Genomic DNA, 21,252 nt, shown 5'->3' on the forward strand with positions numbered 1-21,252 from the left:
GGAATGAAAATTGACCTTTTCAAGACCTGTGGCCACTGCTGAGTTTTCCAAATTTGCTGGCGTATTGAGTGCAGCACTATCATCATCTTTTAGGATTTGAAATAGCTCAACTGGAATTTCATCACCTTCACTAGCTTTGTTGTAGTGATGCTTCCTAAAGCCCACCAGACGTCGCATTCCAGTATGTCTGGCTCTGCGTGAGTGATCACCTCATTGTGATTATCTGGGTCATGAAGATCTTTTTTGTATAATTCTTCAGTGTACTCTTGCCATCTCTTCTTAATATCTTCTGCTTTTGTTAGGTCCATACCACTTCTGTCCTTTATTGAGTCCATCTTTGCATGAAGCATTCCCTTGGCATCTCTTGTTTTTTTTTTTTTTTTTTAAAAGCCAGAACATTTATTGCGCGACTAATTGTTGAAATCCTTAGGATGAACTGGATGCTGCAACAGCCGCTCGCTTGGGTTTAGGTGTTGTTCCTTCACGGAATCCATGCCTGAATCTGCGGTATACAATTTTTAGGTGCCTCATTTGACCAGTCCCGGTGGTATTTCGTCTTTTAGCTTTAGCACTACAATTATACTTTCTCTTTCGCTTGGCAGGGTAGCCACACTTGCCACAGGTCGACTTCTGAAGGTGGTAGGCCTTAGAGCCACAGCGGCGGCACAGCGTGTGCGTCTTATTCCGACGCTTTCCAAACGATGACGTTCCCTTCGTCATCTTGCTTCTGCCGCCGAGACCAAAGAGCTATCTCTTGTTTTCTTGAAGAGATCTCTAGTCTTTCCCATTCTATTGTTTTTCTCTATTTCTTTACATTGATCACTGAGGAAGGCTTTCTTATGTCTCCTTGCTGTTCTTTGGAACTCTGCATTCAAATGGGTATATCTTTCCTTTTCTCCTTTGCTTTTCGCTTCTCTTCTTTTCACAGCTATTTGTAAGGCCTCCTCAGACAGCCATTTTGCTTTTTTGCATTTCTTTTTCTTGGGGATATCTTGATCCCTGTCTCCTGTACAATGTCATGAACCTCCTTCCATAGTTCTTCAGGCACTCTGTCTATCAGATCTCATTCCTTGAATCTATTTGTCACTTCGACTGTATAATTGTAAGGGATTTGATTTAGCTCATACCTGAATGGTCTAGTGGGTTTCCCTACTTTCTTCAATTTAACTCTGAATTTGGCAATAAGGACTTCATGATCTGAGCCACAGTCAGCTCCCAGTCTTGTTTTTGCTGACTGTATAGAGTTTCTCCATCTTTGGCTGCAAAGAATACAATCAATCTGATTTCGATATTGACCAGCTGGTGATATCCATGTATAGAGTCTTCTCTTGTGTTGTTGCAAGAGGGTATTTGCTATGACCAGAGTGTTCTCTTGGCAAAACTCTGTTAGCCTTTTCCTGCTTCATTTTGTACCCCATGGCCAAATTTGCCTATTGCTGCAGGTGTTTCTTGACTTCCTACTTTTGCATTCCAGTCCCCTATAATGAAAAGGACATCTTTTTTGGGTGTTAGTTCTAGAAGGTCTTGTAGGTCTTCATAGAACCATTCGACTTCAGCTTCTTCAATGTTACTGGTGGGGGCATAGAGTTGGATTACTGTGATATGGAATGGTTTGCCTTGGAAAAGAACAGAGATCATTCTGTCATTTTTGAGATTGCATCCAAATACTGCCTTTTGGACTCTTTTGTTGACCATTATGGCTACTCCATTTCTTCCAAGGGATTTTTGCCCACAGTAGTAGATATAATGGTCATCTGAGTTTAATTCACCCATTCCAGTCGGTTTTAGTTCACTGTTTCCGTGATGTTTACTCCTGCCATCTCCTGTTTGACCATTTCCAATTTGCTTCATGGACCTAACATTCCAGGTTCCTATGCAATATTGCTCTTTGCAGCATTGGACTTTACTTCCATCACCAATTACATCCATAACTGGGTGTTGTTTTTTGCTTTGGCTCTGTCTCTTCATTCTTTTTGGAGTTATTTCTCCACTGATCTCCAGTAGCATATTGGGCACCTACTGACCTGGGGAGTTCATCTTTCAGCGTCCTCTCTTTTTGCCTTTCATACTGTTTGTGGGTTCTCAATGCAAGAATACTGAAGTGGTTTGCCATTCCCTTCTCCAGTGGACCACATTTTGTCAGAACTCCCCTCCATGACCCCTTGTCTTGGGTGGCCCTACACGGCATGGCTCATACTTTCATTGAGTTAGACAAGGGTGTGGTCCATGTGATCAGATTGGTTAGTTTTCAGTGATTGTGGTTTTCAGTCTGTCTGCCCTCTGATGGAGAAGGATAAGAGGCTTGTGGAAGCTTCCTGGTGGGAGAGACTGATTGAGGGGGAATGTGGGTCTTATTCTGATGGGCGAGGCTGTGCTCAGTAAATCTTTGATCCAATTTTCTGTTGATGGGTGGAGCTATGTTCCCTCCCTGTTATTTAACCTGGGACCAAACTATACATAAATCTTTAATCCAATTTTCTGTTGATGGGTGGAGCTAAGTTCCCTCCCTGTTATTTAACCTGGGGCCAAACTATGGTGGAAGTAATGAAGGTAATGGGGACCTCCTTCAAAAGGTCCCCTGCAGGCACTGCTACACAGTGTCCCCAACCCTGCAGCAGGCCACCACTGAACCATCCCTCCACCGGAGATAGCCGGACACTCTTGGGTAAGCCTGGGTCAGTCTCTTACGGGGTCACTGCTCCTTTCTCCTGGGTCCTGGTGTGCACAAGATTCTGTTTGTCCCCTCCAAGAGTCTGTTTCCCAGTCCTGTGTAAGTCCTGGTGGCTCTATGGGGGGGTTAATGGTGACCTCCTCCAAGAGGGCTTATGCCATACCCAAGTCTGCTGGACCCAGAGCCCCTGCCCCTGCAGCAGTCCACTGCTGACCTGTACCTCCTCAGGAGACACCCAAACACAGGTCTGTCTCAGTCTCTGTGGGAGTCTCTTCGTCCTGGTGCATACAAGGTGTGTTTGAGCCCTCTGAGCATCTCTGGCGGGTATGGGGCTTGATTCTTTTTTTTTTTTTTTTTTTTTGGGGCTTGATTCTTTAAACATGATTTTGCCCCTCCTACCATCTTGCTAGGGCTTCTCCTTTGCCCTTGGATGTGGGCTATTTCCTCAAAGTCACTGCAGAGCTGCAAGGCCACCGCTCCAGCACCACACAGCTGCTGCTCCAGTGGAAGAATGGAGACCATATAATTTGGGAACTTGGAAGCCATTTTGGGGAATTTGTGCTTCACTCAAAGAACAATGGGAACCATTGAAATGTTAAAAAAGGGAAGTGTCCAGATCACATTTGTGGGTTTAGATTGTTCCGGTTTCATCCTGGATAATGGATTGGGGCAGAACAAGATTGGGCAAAGAGAAAACAATGAAGCATGTTAATATTCTATAAAAGACAGTACTAATGAATTCTCCTTTAGTTGACAGCAAATACTTAGAGCTCAACACAAATGTAGACTTAATTTCAAAGTTATCTGCTTCATTTAGATTTTTTTTGATAGCTAGTTTTATCAGGCATCTAGTATGCTTCAAAAAATGAATCTTCCTTTGCAGGTTACATCTGATCATGATCATTTTTTCTTAGGAAAACAGAACACATTGCATTTCTAGTTTGATAGGGATCCATTTCATTTTGAGTGAAGGGAACTGGATATCCATAAACCTATAATTAATTGATTTGGCACAGAAAACCCTCACAATGGGAGAAATCAGCCTAAAAATTTGGAATTCAAGTGGTAATAAATTCTAGCTGCTCTCTGGCTCTGTCACAGTGTTATGTCTGTTTTTGAGTAAATTGCTTGCATGCTTGAGCATTCTCTTGGCTGCCCCATCAGAAACAAGAAAGGACCCAACCACGGATTCACTCTGTAGGCATAGGAGGTAAGCAAAGACAAGTGAGTATCTCCCAAAGGGCATCAGTGAAGTAAATGCATTCTTCTAAGCATGTTTGCTACATGATCCAGGAAACATAATCAGGTCACTGGATGAGACTTTAGAGAGTCTTTTTCATCTGCCCCTTTCCCCACCTTCCCACCCACAGTTGCTTTCATCATTCCATATGGGATAATAACTTATCTTCTCTGATTTAACCACAAGGCATCTTATTGCACGGAAGAGTCTGGTATTCTCTTTTATTTTTTTAAACTTTCACGACTAACACAATACAGTAGATTTTGAAAGCTTTACTAACTACCTTGCATTAGGTTTACTCATGAAATAATTTCTCTAGCTACATATTTCAAAATGGTTGGAGCTACACACAAAGTCAACAAATTTAAAACTGTTTATTTCTTTTGCAGACTCTTGATACCAGCAGTCTCTTTAGCGATTTTCAGGATATAAAGAAAGAACTGGTGAATGGCTGTGTTGTCTTTTTTTTTTTTTTTTGAAGTCAGGGGAGCCTCAGGAAACACAATCCATGGAAAAGATCCATGCTTCAGTTCTGTTGGCCTCTGTTAAGATCATGGTCACATTATTTCCAGGTCTTGGCTGGAAAGATTAAACTTCTTAAAAATCTGTTTTTCACATTCTATTAGGATTTTTAGAAAGCCTTAACTTACAAATTAATAGATAAGACTATGATTGTGTAACTTCACAGGGCACCCCTAGTACTTCATGAGGCTCTGACTTCATAGCAGGGATGGAAATTTAAGATAAAAATCATATGTGAGTAGAACTATTAAGATTTTGCTTTGTACTTGATTATAAAAGTAACTTAGGCTCATGCTCATTGTTTTAGTCCACTGGGTTACTATAATAAAAATATCATAGATGGGGGTGGCTTATAAACAGCAAGCATTTATTTCTCACAGTTCTGAAGTCTGGGAAGTCTAAGCTATGGCACTGGGAGGTTTGGTGTTTGCTATAAAATGTTAGTTGCTCAATTTTGTCCAACTCTGCAACCTCATGGACTGTAACCCACCAGGCTCCTCTGCCCGTGGAATTTTCTAGGCAAGAATACCTGAGTGGGTTGCCATTCCCTTCTCCAGGGGATCTTTCCAACCCAGGGATCAAATCTGGGTCTCCTGCATTGCAGGAGGACCATCTGAGCCAAAAGAGAGGCTTCCTAATTCATAGAGAGCACCTTTTCACCAAGTTCTCACATGTTAGAGGAGGTGAGAGAGAGCTCTTTGGGTTTTCTTCTATAAGACACTAATCCTACTCATGAGAGCTCCACCTTCAGGACTGAAGGACCTTGCAAAGGCCTACCTCTATACTGCTATCACATTGGACACTAGGATTTCAACATGCAAATTTTGTGGGACTACAAGCATTCAGACCATAGCACTTACTGAAAACAAAACAAAACAAAACAAAAATTACAAACAAATCAAGAGAAATTTTAGAAAGTTTCATCTAATATAGACTATATTGTGTATCACTGACTTTAGCATGACTGTTTCTTCCATGTCATTAATATTTCTTTGCAGATGCTTTTAATGACTATAACTTTCTGTCTTATGAAATTTTCATAATTTAATTAACCGTATAATTAACCATCTATTGGCTGATGCTTAGGTTGTCTCTGGTTTTGACAGTTACATATAATACTACAATGAGGAAATTCCTTGGTGGTCCAGTGGTTAGGATTTAATGCTAGCACTACCAAGGGCCCAGGTTCAATCCCTGGTCAGGGAACAGATAGGTATCAATGATGTGATTGCTTTAATCATTACCTGGATTAGTTCCTAAACAATACATTTGTGCCTTATGTTTGTGTTGGTGTGTTTACAGTTTGTTAATGCAAGGCCTTTTAGCCTTGCCACTTTTGCTTCTTGAGATATTGCAGTAATATCTGCCCTGGGTCCAGATACGTGCTATGTTAAGAGTCACATGTTCTGAGATACAAGTTTACATGTCAGGAATTTGATACAGGAAGTCTACTTACTAGCAGATATTCCTCATTTGCCTTTTCCCCTCTTCCTCCTCCACCTTTTCTACCTCCTGTTTGTTCTCTATTTTTCTTACCATCATCCATTTGTGACTCCACGAGCCACCAAAACAAGCCCTGGGAGGATTTTAACTTCGGGAGAGTAAATCTACTTTCAGTGACTGGGAGAATGAGTTGGGCCTCTGCTGGAATCTCAATCTTGGTATGAAATGTGGTGGGATTCTTCGTTGTCTTGAAGTTTCGGGATGCTGGGAGATGGGGCTTGTGGTGGGTGTGACAGTGGGATGTCCCCCGTCTGTTTCCTCCTCAGATGCCTCCCCTGTGCTCGCCCCTGCCAGCACATCCCTGCAGGACTCACCCTCATGCTTCCTTCAGGCCCCAGTGGTGCCTTATCAGAGGCTTTCTGGTCTGTCCTATAGAGGAGAACAACACCCTCTCCATTCCCCAGCTGAGCCTCTTCCTCTTTCCTCGATTTGTTTTTCTCCATAGAACTTATCAGTCGGCACTCGTGTAAGCTACTTATCTCACCTGCTGGAGTACCACTGGTTTGCGCGCCTCTGTATCCTAGCATCTGGGGCAGTGCCTGCGTACGGAGGGTACTCAGTGGGCATCTGCTGAATGAATAGATGTTGACAGCGTCCCTGAAATTTAACAGTTGCTGCTGCCTTTGTAGATGTTCCCACTGACCAGTGCTTGTGCACTGATAAAGACCTGGACACACCAGCCTTTCTGAATAGTGCATATGGGTGAATTCTCCTTGCACTTGTGAGCATAGGCATTCTTTTCAGGAAATGCCATTGTCTGTCTTTCCCCTGTTGGCGTACTCCTGGGATGCAAACTTGATTATGAATGCCCAGGAGATCTGGGAACACCCACAGTTCCTCTCAGAGCATTGTCACCCGACCCCCTCATCCCCCTGGCTCCAGAGGGAGCTCTATGCACAAGAGAATTGCAGGAATAAATCTTTCATGATTGAGTGACAGTTTATCCCCAAATCTTAGTTTGAAAGAGTTGAGCTGGACCACAGGGACAGGCAGATCACCTTGGGTGAGAACTTGAGTGTTTCTTTTCAGTGACTGTCTGACGTTGCGGTGGGTAAGCATGGTTTTAGCTGTCAGACATGCAGAGGTGAAAGCGTATACAAAATAGTATATTGAGGGATATGTCACTGGATGGTGGTGAGGATTGACTGTGGAATTCACTGATGTTTGGGGGGAACTTCTAGAGGACTTCACATATATTAGTTGTCATATTGGATGACTCGGGTCAGCCAACCTCCAGGAAGGCAAGTCTGTAATGCTCAGCCAGCTGATGGACACCAGGCACTGTGCATCTTAGCCTTCTCTAGAAGTCCCCACCGGGTGCAGTCTGAGACCCCCTTATGGGTTGTTTGGCGAAGGAAGTGGCAACCCAGTCCAGTATTCTTGCTTGGAGAATCCCATGGACAGAGGAGCCTGGAGGGCTACAGTCCATGGGATTGCAGAGTTGGACACGACTGAGCGACTAACACTTTCACTTTTCATGGGTTGTATGTATACTTCGCTGCCCTGTTGGAATTTAGGATGGGCCCTCAGCTACATACAAATGGCAGACGTGTTCAAAGTGTGTTGCCGTGAGACACCCAGAGTCTTCAGCCATCATCAGTCCCTGTGGCTGTCATAGATCCTATAAAGAGGCTTATACACCCTGGGGTGGATTTTGCTGGCATTCTTTCTGCCAGGCTCACAGAAGGGCTGTCATGAGCAGCAAGACACTGGAGGCTCCTTTGCTTATAGTGGAAGATTTAAAGTGAAAATGGCTCAGTCGTGTCTGACTCTTTGAGACCGCATGGACTATACAGTCCATGGAATTCTCCAGGCCAGAATACTGGAGTGGGTGGCCGTTCCCTTCTCCAGAGAATCTTCCCAACCCAGGGATTGAACATAGGTCTCTCACATTGCAGGCAGATTCTTTACCAGATGAGAGACCAGGGAAGCCCTGGGAAGCCACCGGGGAATTCACCAGGGAAGATTTAAAAGATAGATGACAATTGAGAAGAATTTTTAAAATGGAAGGAATGGTCACCATGATAGTGTATATTTTACTTTGAATAATTTTATTGAATATCTTGTCTTGAGGGTCTTAACGCTAGAGTCTGGCTGCCTCATTTCTGAAACCTGGGGTCTTTCAATTCTATTGTGCTGAAAGGGGCTGGCAGGTGCAAAAGTGCAGATGGACTGAAGAACCATCCTTGGGGATGTGAGTCTGGAGACAGGACAATGAAAAGTTTTTCCTGAATATACACTTGAGGTTGTCAAGAGCAGATGGTGGGGGACACACAATTAATTTGGAGCGGGAGGGTATATTTATATCTGTGTTTCAAAGACCTGAGCATAGGTCTTTGATCAGGTATTTGAAACCTGTGACCTGAAATTTGGGTAAAATACATTCAGAAACCATAGAAATCTTGTCAGAATTAGAAAGGCAGGCAATGTTTGAGAAGGATATTTCAGTCACTAAATTTGAAGGGACAGTGGTGATATGGATAGTCATGTAGAAGGTGCCAGTCCAGAAAAGCTGGTGCTGGAGAGAGTTTAGGTGATGTAGAGGAGACTGATAGTATGTGGGAGATTCATATTGGTCTTGGCGACTTCTAGGATGTGAGGAATCTCAAAGATGACACCAGCCACTGGTTACCAGGAACAGTGTTGTGGTTTAAAAAGCAGGACATTTGGAAGAAAATAAACTCATCCTCCATCAAGTCTCCCTATTTTGGAAACTGTGGCTTTCTTGTGGTTAGTGGTCTTGCTCTCAAAACCCACAAGAGGAGATATTTAGGAAGAGAGAGAGGAGACAGTGTCAGAGATGATTTGCCTCATCAACGTATTAATGAGGAAGGCATTAATCATCAGAGCAAAAATAAAGCAGAGAGATCTAATGTCTGATGCAAGCTGAGCCTTGATGAGTTTGTCTTTTTTAGTACTTAATCATGGTTTTGAAAGGGACAAAAAAATGTATGACAGTGTGATGTTTTCAACCCACATCCACATATTCTTTGATACTCCTCTAATCAGGAGTCTAATTCCCCTACCCTGGAAAACAGACTCAATCCTGATGAGCAGACTGTGGTCCAATGGCACAGTGACCCAGAGTCTGGCCTTTCAAGGTGATCACCTGGCTCTTTCTCCTGGAATTCTTGCCCTCAGGACCCAGCTGTCCTGCTGAGAGGAGCCCAGGATGCCTGGGCCACCATGGGCAGATGTTCTTCCAGCTGAGCTCCCAGCCGAGAGCCAGCATCATTTAGCAGACCTGTGACCAAGGAAGTGTCCAGAAGATCCCTGCCCCTGTCCTCTCTGACAGCAGCCTCACAACAGACCCTGAGTGGGAATCACCTAGCTGACCCAGGTCAACCCATGGAAACCAGAGAGCCTGACCGTCTCTCCTCCGTTTCCTCCTCCTCTTCTTCCTAATGAAAATTGTTGTATTGTTTAGATGCTAAATTCTCTCCATCTCTTTTATGACCCCATGGACTGTAGCCCCCCGGGTTCCTCTGCCCATGGAATTTTCCAGGCAAGAATACTGGAGTGGGTTGCCATTTCCTTCTCCAGGGGATTTTCCCCATCCAGGGATCGAACCTGGATCTCCATCATTGAAGGCAGATTCTTTACCTTCTGAGCCACCAGGGAAGTCGTTTACCACTGAGCCACCTGGGAAATGAAAATTGTTGCCATTTTATCTACTAAGTTTGGGCTGGTTTACTGCACAGTAATAGATAATGAAAACACTAATCAGTGGCAGATTAAAAAATGATCAAAGGCCTCCTACTAATATCCTATTAATGTTTTTTCTTTCTCCTTTACTTTTTTATATCTTTGGAAGAAAGTGTCCTGATGATAAAAGGTGGGCAGTGGTGCAGAGATTAGGTTTGACTAAGCATTGCCCCAGAGGCCCAGGATGTCTGACCTGGCAGCATCTGTTAGCATCTGTGAGCAAGACCAGGTCACGAAGCTGCTCGTGTCCATTCAGAATTTCCCCTTGTTCTCATAAGGCGGTTCTCAGATAAAGGATGAGATATACTTAGGTGGATATTTGTTTTGTTTCTTAAGATAATCATGATTCCTCTGCTTTGGTCAATTTCTTTCCATGACTTTCACTGGACTTGGGGTCAGATTGTGGGTATCACTAGGCAGTGTGCAAACACCGAGTTTCTGAGGGAGGTTTCTGTAAGAGAGAGGAAAGCTCTAGATGGTGAGGGCAAGAGGAAAAGTGGAATTCATGTAGGAGGGAGTAATAATAATTATTACTCCCATTGTACCTGTTGTCACAGTCTTCTTTTTACATAATATATATTTTACCCTGTGAATAAGATTAAAAAACTTTCAGAACCACTTTTCTCACCTTAAATGGTGAATTTTTGGTATCATTAGATTTGCAATTATATAAAAGTCATAGCTATTTTATATCTGGTATGGATCTCTTAGAAATACCTGGCTCAGACATTCACCCTGCCTTCTGAAGAAAGAACATATTTTGGTTTTCTGAGAGTCTTGCCAATGAGCCGAAGAATAGAGCATTTGTGAAGTCCTCTTTAAAGACAGAGAAGAGGGGGCTTACTACTGCCAGTGAGGCTGCACCCCTGAGGAGAATTCTAGAAGACTCAGAGAGGGGTCTACCTGACTGATACTCTGCCAGCCTGAGCAAGATGGGCGAGGAATGGCTTTAAGCTGGAGCTGCTGGGGGCTCTTGGCAGAACTAAGGAAAGAGGAAGAACATCCCCTTATCTGCTTTCTCTAATCCTTCTGTATACTTTCCACATTTACCCACCGCAGAGGGAGCCAAGACGAGTAGCTCAGCTGACCCTCTGTTTATTTGAGGACATACTAGGTGCTGGGCTCAGGGGGACAAAGAAGAGTGTGACACAGTCCCTGCCCTAAACAGACTCATGAGCGGCGATCTCTGTGTAACGTGCTGAGAAGTGAGTGGGGGCCCCTCCAGTGCTGTGGGCTAAAGAGGCTGCTCTTACTGAGTGATTGGAACGCTGACATTAAAAAATGTTACTCACCACCTTAGGATACATTCTCTTTCTGACCCTCCCGAGGTTACACTCCTACCTTGTCGCTTAGCAATTTTTAGGATGATCGACACCATTTCTTAGGAAATACAAGAAATCTGCACATGTGACTAAACTAAAAAATTGTATTTGAGGCTTCCTGAGTGAGACACCATATGAAGGCTCCTGTCAACATCTTCTCCTTTAATCCTCAGAAGGATGCTAGAAAGGGTCTATGGTTATCTTTGTTTTACAGATGCACCAAATAAGGCACAGAGAGGTTCAGTTAGTTGCTCTAGGTCCCACACATGGGGCCACACGTGGGACTCTACCATGGCACATGGTAGAGTTAGGGTTTGGATCCAGTTCCAGAACCTGTTCTTTGTACTTCTGCTTCCAACTGAATGCTGGTGTCCCTCCTAATCATGAGATTTTATCGCTCAGCTCGTGAACTGATCCACCCACGGGCCAGTAGTTTGGCATCTCCTGAGGACCTCTTGGAGGTCCCAAGTAGCTCTTAGGGGTGCCACCTAAGAAGGCAGCTGGGCATGACCTTACACACATGGGTTGGAGCCCTCGCTCTCTTAGGACTTTGACCAGGACCACATTGTACCCACCCTGAGTCTCTTCCAGTTTTGGATCAGAATCCTTTCTTTTTGGGTTTCCCAGGTGGTGCTAGTAGTAAAGAACACGCCTGCCAATGCAGGAGATGTAAGAGATGTGGGTTTGATCCCTGGGTTGGGAAGATCCCCTGGAGGAAGGCACAGCAATCCACTCCAGTATTCTTGTGAAGAGAATCCCATGGACAGAGGAACTGGGTGGGTACAGTCCATAGCATCACAGAGTTGGTCATGACTGAAGTGACTACACATGCATGCATCCTTTACGTTTTAGCCGATGTCAGGATTTAATTTGTTTTGAGATGCCGGTTAGGCTGACTGTCAAGCCAGAACCCTTTATTTTGCATGAGAACCCAAGCTAGCTTTTTCTTAACTGGCTGCCCAAAATATGTAAGTTGAAAACAAAGATTTTTCCAAATATTCTTACAGGACCTATTCCACTTTCAGATATCCTGAGTCAAAAAGAAGAGAAAAGTTACAAGGCAGTTGTGGTTGATAAGGTTTTCATCAGTTCAGCTCAGTTGCTCAGTCGTGTCCAACTCTTTGCAACCCCATGGAATGCAGCACACCAGGCCTCCCTGTCCATCACCAACTCCCAGAGTTTACTCAAACTCTTGTCCATTGAGTTGGTGATCCCATCCAACCATCTCATCCTCTGTCATCCCCTTCTCCTCCCACCTTCAATCATTCCCAGCATCAGGGTCTTTTAAAATGAGTCAACTCTTCTCACCAGGTGGCCAAAGTATTGGAGCTTCAGCATCAGTCCTTCCAATGAATATTCAGGACTGATTTCCTTTAGGATGGACTGGTTGGATCTCCTTGCAGTCCAAGGGACTCTCAAGAGTCTTCTCCAACACCACAGTTCAAAAGCATCAATTCTTTGGCACTCAGCTTTCTTTATAGTCCAACTCTCACATCCATACATGACCACTGAAAAAACCATAGCTTTGACTAGACGGACCTTTGTTGGCAAAGCAATTTCTCTGCTTTTTAATATGCTGTCTAGGTTGGTCATAGCTTTTCTTTCAAGAAGCAAGCATCTTTTAATTTCATGGCTGCAGTCACCATCTGCAGTGATTTTGGAGTCCAAGAAAATAAAGTCCATCACTGTTTCCAATGTTTCCTCAACTATTTGCCTTGAAGTGATGGGACCAGATGCCATGATCTTAGTTTTCTGAATGTTGATTTTTAAGCCAACTTTTTCACTCTCTTCTTTCACTTTCACCAAGGACTCTGTAGTTCTTCTTCGATTTCTGCCATAAGTGTGGTGTTGTCTGCATATCTGAGGTTATTGATATTTCTCCCAGCAACCTTGATTCCAGCTTGTGCTTCATCCAGCCCAGCGTTTCTCATGATGTATTCTGCATATAAGTTAAATAAGCAGGGTGATGTACTCCTTTCCCTATTTGGAACCATTCTGTTGTTCCATGTGCAGTTCTAACTGTTGCTTCCTGACCTGCATACAGATTTCTCAAGAGGCAGGTCAGGTGGTCTGGTATTCCCATCTTTTAAAGATTTTCATAGTTTTCACAGTCATAGTCAAATTCATCCTTAAGGACTTCTTTTTTTTAAATCTTTGGCATTTGTATATGACTGTGTAATATTACAAAATATTGACCGAAGTTTTCTTTTCCTGGTATTTCTATTTTTTTCCTTTACAGGTCCCCTTCACTGATGGTCAAACTGATCAGGTGCTAGAATCACCTGGGATCTACAAACTAACCTGTACCCAGGCTTTTGCCCCAGAGTGCATGAACCAGCTTCTCTAGGGAGGGGGTCTGGCCCAGATATGGGTATTTTTGAAAAGCTCCCCAGAGAATTTTAATGTGGAGCCAAGTTTGAGAACCACTGAAGTGACTTGGAGGGATTCTTATGCAAGGCACACAAATTAAAAGGGAAATAAGAAGTATATTCTTGGGTTTAAGTTTTAGCAGACTAGCAGGTAAATGAAAAGGACACAAGACAGACCTGGATGAAAACAGCATGAGTCACAAGGAAGTAAGACTTCCACCCCCCCAGGAAAGAAAAAACATTCTTTAGGCTACCAGAAAGGTGAAAGGGAGAACCAGAGGGAAGGTAATGAGTCTCATTTATTTTGAGGTCTTGGTGACCCATCTAGACACAGAGACAGACCTCAATGGGGGATCAGGCAATAGGCATCATCACAGACACTTCCAGGGACAGACCATAGAAGATCCAATGTTCCATTCTCCCTTGCATCTGCCCCATGGCACAACAAAGTCTTCCTAGACCTTTGATGTCATACTTGGAAAGGAAGGGAGAATATTGAATTTTGATGGAAGGGGGCTCAGAACAGAAGTGTTAGGTTGAATTACAGAAAATAAAGAATGCTAAGCATCTCACACATCTGTTCCAGATGATAGCTTATAGTGAACGATGTTGGATTTGTGATCTCTGAAGATTTAGCTTCGGGCCCAGGAGCCAGGCCTGATCACTCTAAGGCTTTTGTGTAGCAGAGTTTTATTAAAGTAAGAAAAGGGGCAGAGAAAACTTCTGACATAGACATCAGAAGGGGGACAGAGTGTGCCCTACTTGCTAGTCTTTAGAAAGGGAATTATATACCATCTAGTTAGTTATTACAATAAATCAAAAGAATGTTTCAAGTTTGTGAAAATTTTACCAGACCCACTCCCACAATTCACATTTTAGGATAACAGGATTCAGTTCAGCTCAGTTCAGTCACTCAGTCGTGTCTGACTCTTTATGACCCCATGGACTGCAGCAAGCCAGGCTTCCCTGTCCATGACCAACTCCTGGAGTTTACTCAAACTCAAGTCCATTGAGTTGGTGATGCCATCCAACCATCTCATCCTCTGTCATCCCCTTCTCCTCCTACCTTCAATCTTTCCCAGCATCAGGGTCTTTTCCAATGAGTCAGTTCTTTGCATCAGGCAGCCAAAGTATTGGAGTTTCAGCTTCAACATCAGTCCTTCCATTGAATACTCAGGATTGATCCCCTTTTGGATGGACTGGTTGGATCTCCTTGCAGTCCAAGGGACTCTCAAGAGTCTTCTCCAACACCACAGTTCAAAAGTATCAATTCTTTGGCACTCAGCTTTCTTTATAGTCCAACTCTCACATCCATATATGACTACTGGAAAAACCATAGCTTTGACCAGACGGACCTTTGTTGGCAAAATAATGTCTCTGCTTTTTAATATGCTGTCTAGGTTGGTCATAACTTTTCTTCCAAGGAGCAAGCATCTTTTAATTTCATGGCTGCAGTCATCTGCCGTGATTTTGGAGTCCAAAAAAATAAAGTCCGTCATTGTTTCCATTGTTTCCCCATCTATTTTCCATAAAGTAATGGGACCTGATGCCATGATCTTAATTTTCTGAATGTTGAGTTTTAAGCCAACTTTTTCACTTTCTTCAAGAAGCTCTTTAGTTCTTCTTTGCTTTATTAGAACTTAACAATAGAAAGAGCCTACCAAACCCACTCTCATAATTTACATTCTAAGATATTAGGATTAACAGAAGGTTTTCAGGAAGGAGAAGCTGTCTTCAAGCAGGATACATTGTTGTTATATAATCCCTAGTACAGAGTTTAAACTGAGTTGTTTGTTATATAATCATCAGTTCTGGACTTAAAGAAAAAAAATAAACGTTTTATGTGACTAAGACTAAGGAATGTAGAGAAAAAGAAGAAAAAAAAAAAAATTGTTCTTTCCTCCTCCTTGAGAATTCCAGACTCCTATCTCCTCCTCAAGAACCCCAGATGCCTCTCTGCTCGGGGACTCCCGGACTTCTTATCAACCTGCCAAGAATTAATTCTCTCACTGACATTTGTACACATTGCATTTGGACCTGTCTTTTGGTAGAAAGAATAATGAAGAAGCCTTTCTTCTGTTGGACCTGCTAATTTTACTTATCATCAATGGATTTACCTTTTGCCACGTGGTAGCTAAGTCTTTTATGTTTTCAGCACAGGCCCAAGGCAATAACAGCAGGGTGTTGTGGAAAGTTGATTCCATTTTAGTGTGAATGCACTCTACCACACTGACCATATTCCTTTGGGCAGCACTGCCAGGGAGTTCTGAACTTAATCTCTCATAACTCATCCATTATTAGAAGCAATGCAAGGAATTTAGAAATTTAAAATTCATTTTATTTGTATATTGAATATACACAAAAAATGTGTATTCACATTATTTTAATCCAAGAGGAGAAAAAAAAAGACGTAGAGTAAAAATCTTCTTTTAGTCCTGCTCCCCAGCTCCCCAGCTTGCTTCAGAAGCAACTAGTATTACCGGTTTCTGATGTGTCCTTTTGAGATATTCAATGCAAATATAAACAAATGAGCAAACATTTTCTTATTTATTTCTATTTTTTTCTTCATGGCAACTAATATAAACTAATGTAGACCTTAATTTGTATATCAGGGCATTATGGGCCCCTTCATTCTTTTTAATGGTATGCCATTAAAATATACATCTGAATTTTTTTAACCAGTCATTATGGATGGGCAGTTTTATGCTGTTTCTATTCATTAAGCACTTTAAAAAATGATTGAAGATCTAGGATCCTCTGAAGATTTTCATCTCTTCCTCCTTCTCTAGAATGACCAATTTGATAATAATGTATATGTAATGAATTTCAATTGCTGTTACTTGAACAGTGTTTCAGTTCATTTAGAAAGGAATTTTACACATTAAAAGATACTTTATCACTAATTGTTAAATTTAGACTCTTATGAAGTTTTATGAGCTTTTTATTCCTCTTGCTAACCTCATAAAGTTTTTATGTTCCCAACTTTTGCCATTTTGGATAATGTCTGTTTTAGTGCAGTTGATAGTATGCTTCACGTGTGTGTGTCATTCAGTCATGTCTGAATCTTTGTGACCCCATGGACTGTAATGCTCCAGGGTCCTCTGTACTGGAGTATGTCAAGGCTGTATATTTCACCCTACTATTCACTTAGATGCAGAGTACATCATGAGAAACACTTGGCTGGATGAAGCACAAGCTGGAATCAAGATTGTCAGGAGGAATATCAATAACCTCAGATATGCAGATGACATCAACCTTAGGCAGAAAGCCAAGAAAAAAAGAGCCTCCTAATGAAAGTGAAAGAGGAGAGTGAAAAAGTTGGCTTAAAAATCAACATTCAGAAAACTAAGATCTTGGCATCTGGTCCCATCACTTCAAGGCAAATAGATGGGAAAACAGTGGAAACAGTGTCAGACTTGATTTTTTTGGACTCCAAAATCACTGCAGATGGTGACTGCAGCCATGAAATTAAAAGATGCTTGCTCCTTGGAAGAAAAGCTATGACCAATCTAGACAGAATATTAAAAAGCAGAGACATTACTTTGCCAGCAAAGGTCTGTCTAGTCAAAGCTGTGATTTTTTCAGTAGTCATGTATGCATGTGAGAGTTGGACTATAAAGAAAGCTGAGTGCCGAAGAATTGATGCCTCTGAAATGTGATGTCGGAGAAGACTCTTGAGAATCCCTTGGACTGCAAGGAGATCCAACCAATCCATCCTAAAGGAGATCAGTCCTGAATATTCATTGGAAGGACTGATGCTGAAGCTGAAACTCCAATACTTTGGCCACCTCAAGCGACGAGTTGACTCATTTGAAAAGACCCTGATGCTGGGAAAGATTGAGAACAGGAGGAGAAGGGGATGACAAAGGATGAGCTGGTTGGATGGGATCACTGACTCTATGGACATGAGTTTGAGTAAACTCTGGGAGTTGCTGATAGACAGGTGTGCTGCAGTCATGGGGTCGCAAAGAGTTGGACACGACTGAGTGACTGAATTGAAACTGAAAAAGGGTCCTCTGTCCAAGGTAGCCATTTCCTTATAGGGGATCTTCCTGACCCAGGGATCAAACCCAGGTCTCTTGCCTTGCAGGCATACTTTACTATCTGCCCCACCAGGGAAGCCCACATCAAAGTATAAACTGAGAAATATCATTAACAATGAAGTCATTTTCCATTAACAAATCCTGTCTTGGCCAAAATTACTAGCTTCAACTGCTCTAGAAGCTGGGAATACCCTGTCTTGCTGGAGAAATACATCATACTTTTCATTAGTTATATACTTTTTAAAATTAAATTCAATGTATTGGCCTCATTGGGTGTTAAAATTTTAAGCAATTTCTGGGTAAAAATAGTATCTTCCTTTACTATGACTGTCTGGTTGTGTTGAGAGTTCATATTGGTGTTAATTAGATTCAGAACTACAGATTCTTATCACTGGACTGGACATGAAAAGCACAAGATCTGGTCATTTGTACCACACCCAGGATTCCTTTCCCCTGACCCAAAGCTGTTTTTGTTTGGCACCTATCTGGGGGAAGGAAATCACCATCATTCTAGGAAGGTCATTCCACCTTTTTTTTTTTTTTCCTTTAGAGTTTTTAAATTCTTAGGCTTAACTATAATTATCTTTGTTTTAATCAAAATAACAGCATATACCAGCTCTTCTAGTAACAGAGGGATTAAGCTAAAAACAAATGATGGATAATATGAATCTAATATCACCAGAAATTGAAAAGGCATGAGAGAAATTTTCAGAAGATGCTGATTTTTTTCAAACTCAGGGTCATAAGTATCAGAAAAGGCATGTTAAAATTTCTCTTTTTCTTGATTGCTCCTTAAAATTCACCCAAATGATATTTTGGATGCTAGGAAGATTTATTGATGTTCAGAAGCACCATCTTATTTTGAAGACTATAACTCCACATTCTGTATGGTCTTCATACTTCTTACCTTGCTGTAAGTTAGGACAGGACTAAATGTTAAGAGTTACATAATTTCTAGGTGGCATTTGAAAATGAGACTGCAAAAAAAAAAAAAAAAAAAAAGAAAGAAAGAAAATGAGGTGCTACTGCTGACAATTGATTTAACACTCAAAAATTTTACCTTTTCCATGGGTAATAATGGCATAATAATTCTAATGTTCCATTTGTACATAATGATCATTGTTTTTGAGTGTCAAGGATTCATCTTTTACTCCCCTGAAATCACATCTCAACTTGCCTTTGGAAAAATGGTACCTCTTCTATGGGAATAATGCTGATGGGACTGATGTCCTAAGTACCTCTCATTCAACTGCCATAAGGAAGGCTTGCGACCCCAAGTTCACACTCTCTGTATGGAATTTGAATGTTAGGCAGAGATGGAAGGCAATTATTGCAGTATTCATTTGTTCACCTAAAGATATTACCCCAGAGAATCTAAAATTTAGTTCCCTCATGAGATCTGTTTCTAGCTTTGCCTCTCATTCTGTGAACCATTCACCAAATATTAGCAACTGTTGATATTGAACTTGAGGTTGCCATGCCAGCCAATGTGGGCTGTAGATCAACAGCTGGTTTTCCAGGTTTGAAGTCATGCTTCAGCCTGAAGATGAACTCTTCTCTTCTACGAACTTTGCAAACATTTGCTCCCTCAATTGTGCTTTAGTTTCTGGGGAGAGTAAATAGCTTGAATAAAAATTATGTTTGTTAAAGTGCTTATGTAGTGAGCCCATGGCCAACAAGAGCGGCGTGACCATTGGGGTGTCTGTTTGGGCAGAGCATAAAGGTGCGAAGCTCTGTGATTTTTTTCCAGCTCTGAAGTAGACTAACTAGTCTGCTAACTAGATATACTAACAAAGACCAGACTAACTAACAAAGCTTTTAAGAGAGCTTTGAATCACAGCCAGAGCTGTGCTCACCCGGGGGTTGAGTCAACATGGGGGACCTCCCAGAGGTTTCATGTGAATTCTTTCCTCAATAGAGTTTGTCCTAAAATACCATCTTTCTTTCTCAAATTGACCTCAAATTTCAGCTAGTTTTGAGACAGGCCAAAAAGAATAGAGGCTAAATGAATAGCCAGCAAAGATGGCCAATGGCTTCGAGACACAGAAGCTGGCATTCTCAGAATGATTTTTAAAGAGGCAAGTATAGACACAGAGAAAAAGCAGAGGAGGAGAGTTTTGCAAATTCGTTTTTACAAATAAGATATCCTATCATCTAAACACATAGAACTCAATCTAGATGTGTTGGCTATTGATAAGCAAAGTGAAAGTAAAAGTGTTAGTCATTCAGTAGTGTCCAACTCTTTGTGATTCTATGGACTGCAGCCCACCAGAGTTTCTGTCTAAGGAATTCCATGGTTTCTGTCCATGGAACTCTCCAGGCAAGCATACTAGAGTGGGTAGTCATTCCCTTCTCCAGGGGATCTTCCTGATTCAGGGATCGAACCCAGGTCTCCCACATTGCAGGCAGATTCTTTACCATCTGAGCCAGCAGGGAAGCCCACTGATAATAAAGCCTTTTTTAATTTTTAAATTCAAATACTATGTTTATACATATTTATTTGTTAATATTTTACATTTACATACCATCTTACAGATCATATTTTCACTCATTACTCTCTTAAAAACAACCCAGGAAACATAGGTTGGGAATTGATAATATCCTTAAACAGAAGGGCAACTGGCTCAAGACATCCAGTTAGTCCCTGACAGTAAGGCCATGGCTCCCATTAATTAAGGTTTCCGACATCCATTTTATAGTACCTTGTTTCTGAGATGTATTCTTCAGTGCAGTTTTGAAATGGGGATTAATCATGAAATAGCATGCTACTGTGCACATTTGGGCTTATCTCTTTGGATTCCCCAGTTCTGAGGACCAGGGGACCAGGCAACATGCAGGGCTGGCTCTGCCTCTGAATGGGGTAGTCAGTGTGAATGTCCGATTGGTCACTATCGGACCCTTGTTCACTCTTCCTGGTTTCATCCATGACACTCTCAAGTCTTGTGGTGTTTGCACTTCTGTGGAGCAACTGCAGGTCACCTAGAGTTATATATTATCCTGTGTTATTTTCTCTAAGGGCAACATTATCTATTAACCACCTTCTCTTTGCCCGTATCCCTGCTAGGCAATGTGAAGAGTAGAGATGTAAAATTTCTGAATAATTTAAAATTATAATAAGGAAAAATCTGTTTTTTGGGGAAGTGGGGTTGGGGAGGATGGACAGGAAATCAATGTGCTTAAATCTCCCAATTCAGTTAGTTTATGAGCATAAATATGTTAGCGCTAATTTAAATTGTTCATTATACTCTTAAGCTAGGAATATTCCGGGATGTGAAAAACCATCAGTATCTTTTGCCTGGGCTATTAAGATAGCTTTCTCATCGATTTCCTTACTTTCTGCACTCCCTGTGTGACACTTTGTTCTCCACTTAAGTGCCCACATGAATTTTCTAATGCACAAATTGCTCCTGAGGGCACTTTTCAGCCCCTCTTTCCTCCTGGGAAAGGCCCATCTAGACACAGCAGTAAGACTCTAAGGCCTGGAGGCCCCCGAAGCCAATTCTGCCTCCTCTCCTCCTCACCCCCAGTGCTTTGGCCCAGGGCTGTTTAAGGACTTCCGTGAGTTTTTGGCCCTGTCACTTTCTCTCCTTTAGTGTTCTCCTTCCAACGTTCCTCCTCTAACCATCCAGTGAGTTTCATTCTTTTAAAAAGTGTAGCTCAAATATCCCCTTTCTAGGAACATCTCTGCCTCTTCCTTTCTCTAGTAACTGATTCCTCCCTTATCTGTTTCCCATCACTGTCCTATGCCCAGCTTTGTTGTTGTTTAGTGGCAAAATCCTGTCCAACTCTTGGCGACTCCATGGACTATAGCCCACCAGGCTCCTCTGTCCATGAGATTTCCCAGGCAACAATACTTGACTTTTCCTTTTCCTTCTCC

The 21,252-nt window shown here is 42.1% G+C and overlaps 1 protein-coding gene across 1 annotated transcript; it reads right to left on the minus strand.

Moving 5' to 3' along the window:
- Nucleotides 1–364: 364 nt before the first annotated feature.
- LOC122710118 (60S ribosomal protein L37-like) lies at nt 365–750 on the minus strand. The gene has a single exon (XM_043927695.1). It carries the CDS (start codon nt 718–720, stop codon nt 427–429), a length of 294 nt encoding a protein of 97 aa, XP_043783630.1. The 5' UTR covers nt 721–750; the 3' UTR covers nt 365–426.
- Nucleotides 751–21,252: the final 20,502 nt, after the last annotated feature.

The sequence above is a fragment of the Cervus elaphus genome, chromosome 16 (genome assembly GCF_910594005.1).
Source record: "Cervus elaphus chromosome 16, mCerEla1.1, whole genome shotgun sequence".
Taxonomy (NCBI): Eukaryota; Metazoa; Chordata; class Mammalia; order Artiodactyla; family Cervidae; genus Cervus; species Cervus elaphus.

Excerpts from the sequence above, each read along its gene's own strand:
- LOC122710118 (XM_043927695.1), bottom strand. The coding sequence starts at position 720 with ATGACGAAGGGAACGTCATCGTTTGGAAAGCGTCGGAATAAGACGCAC.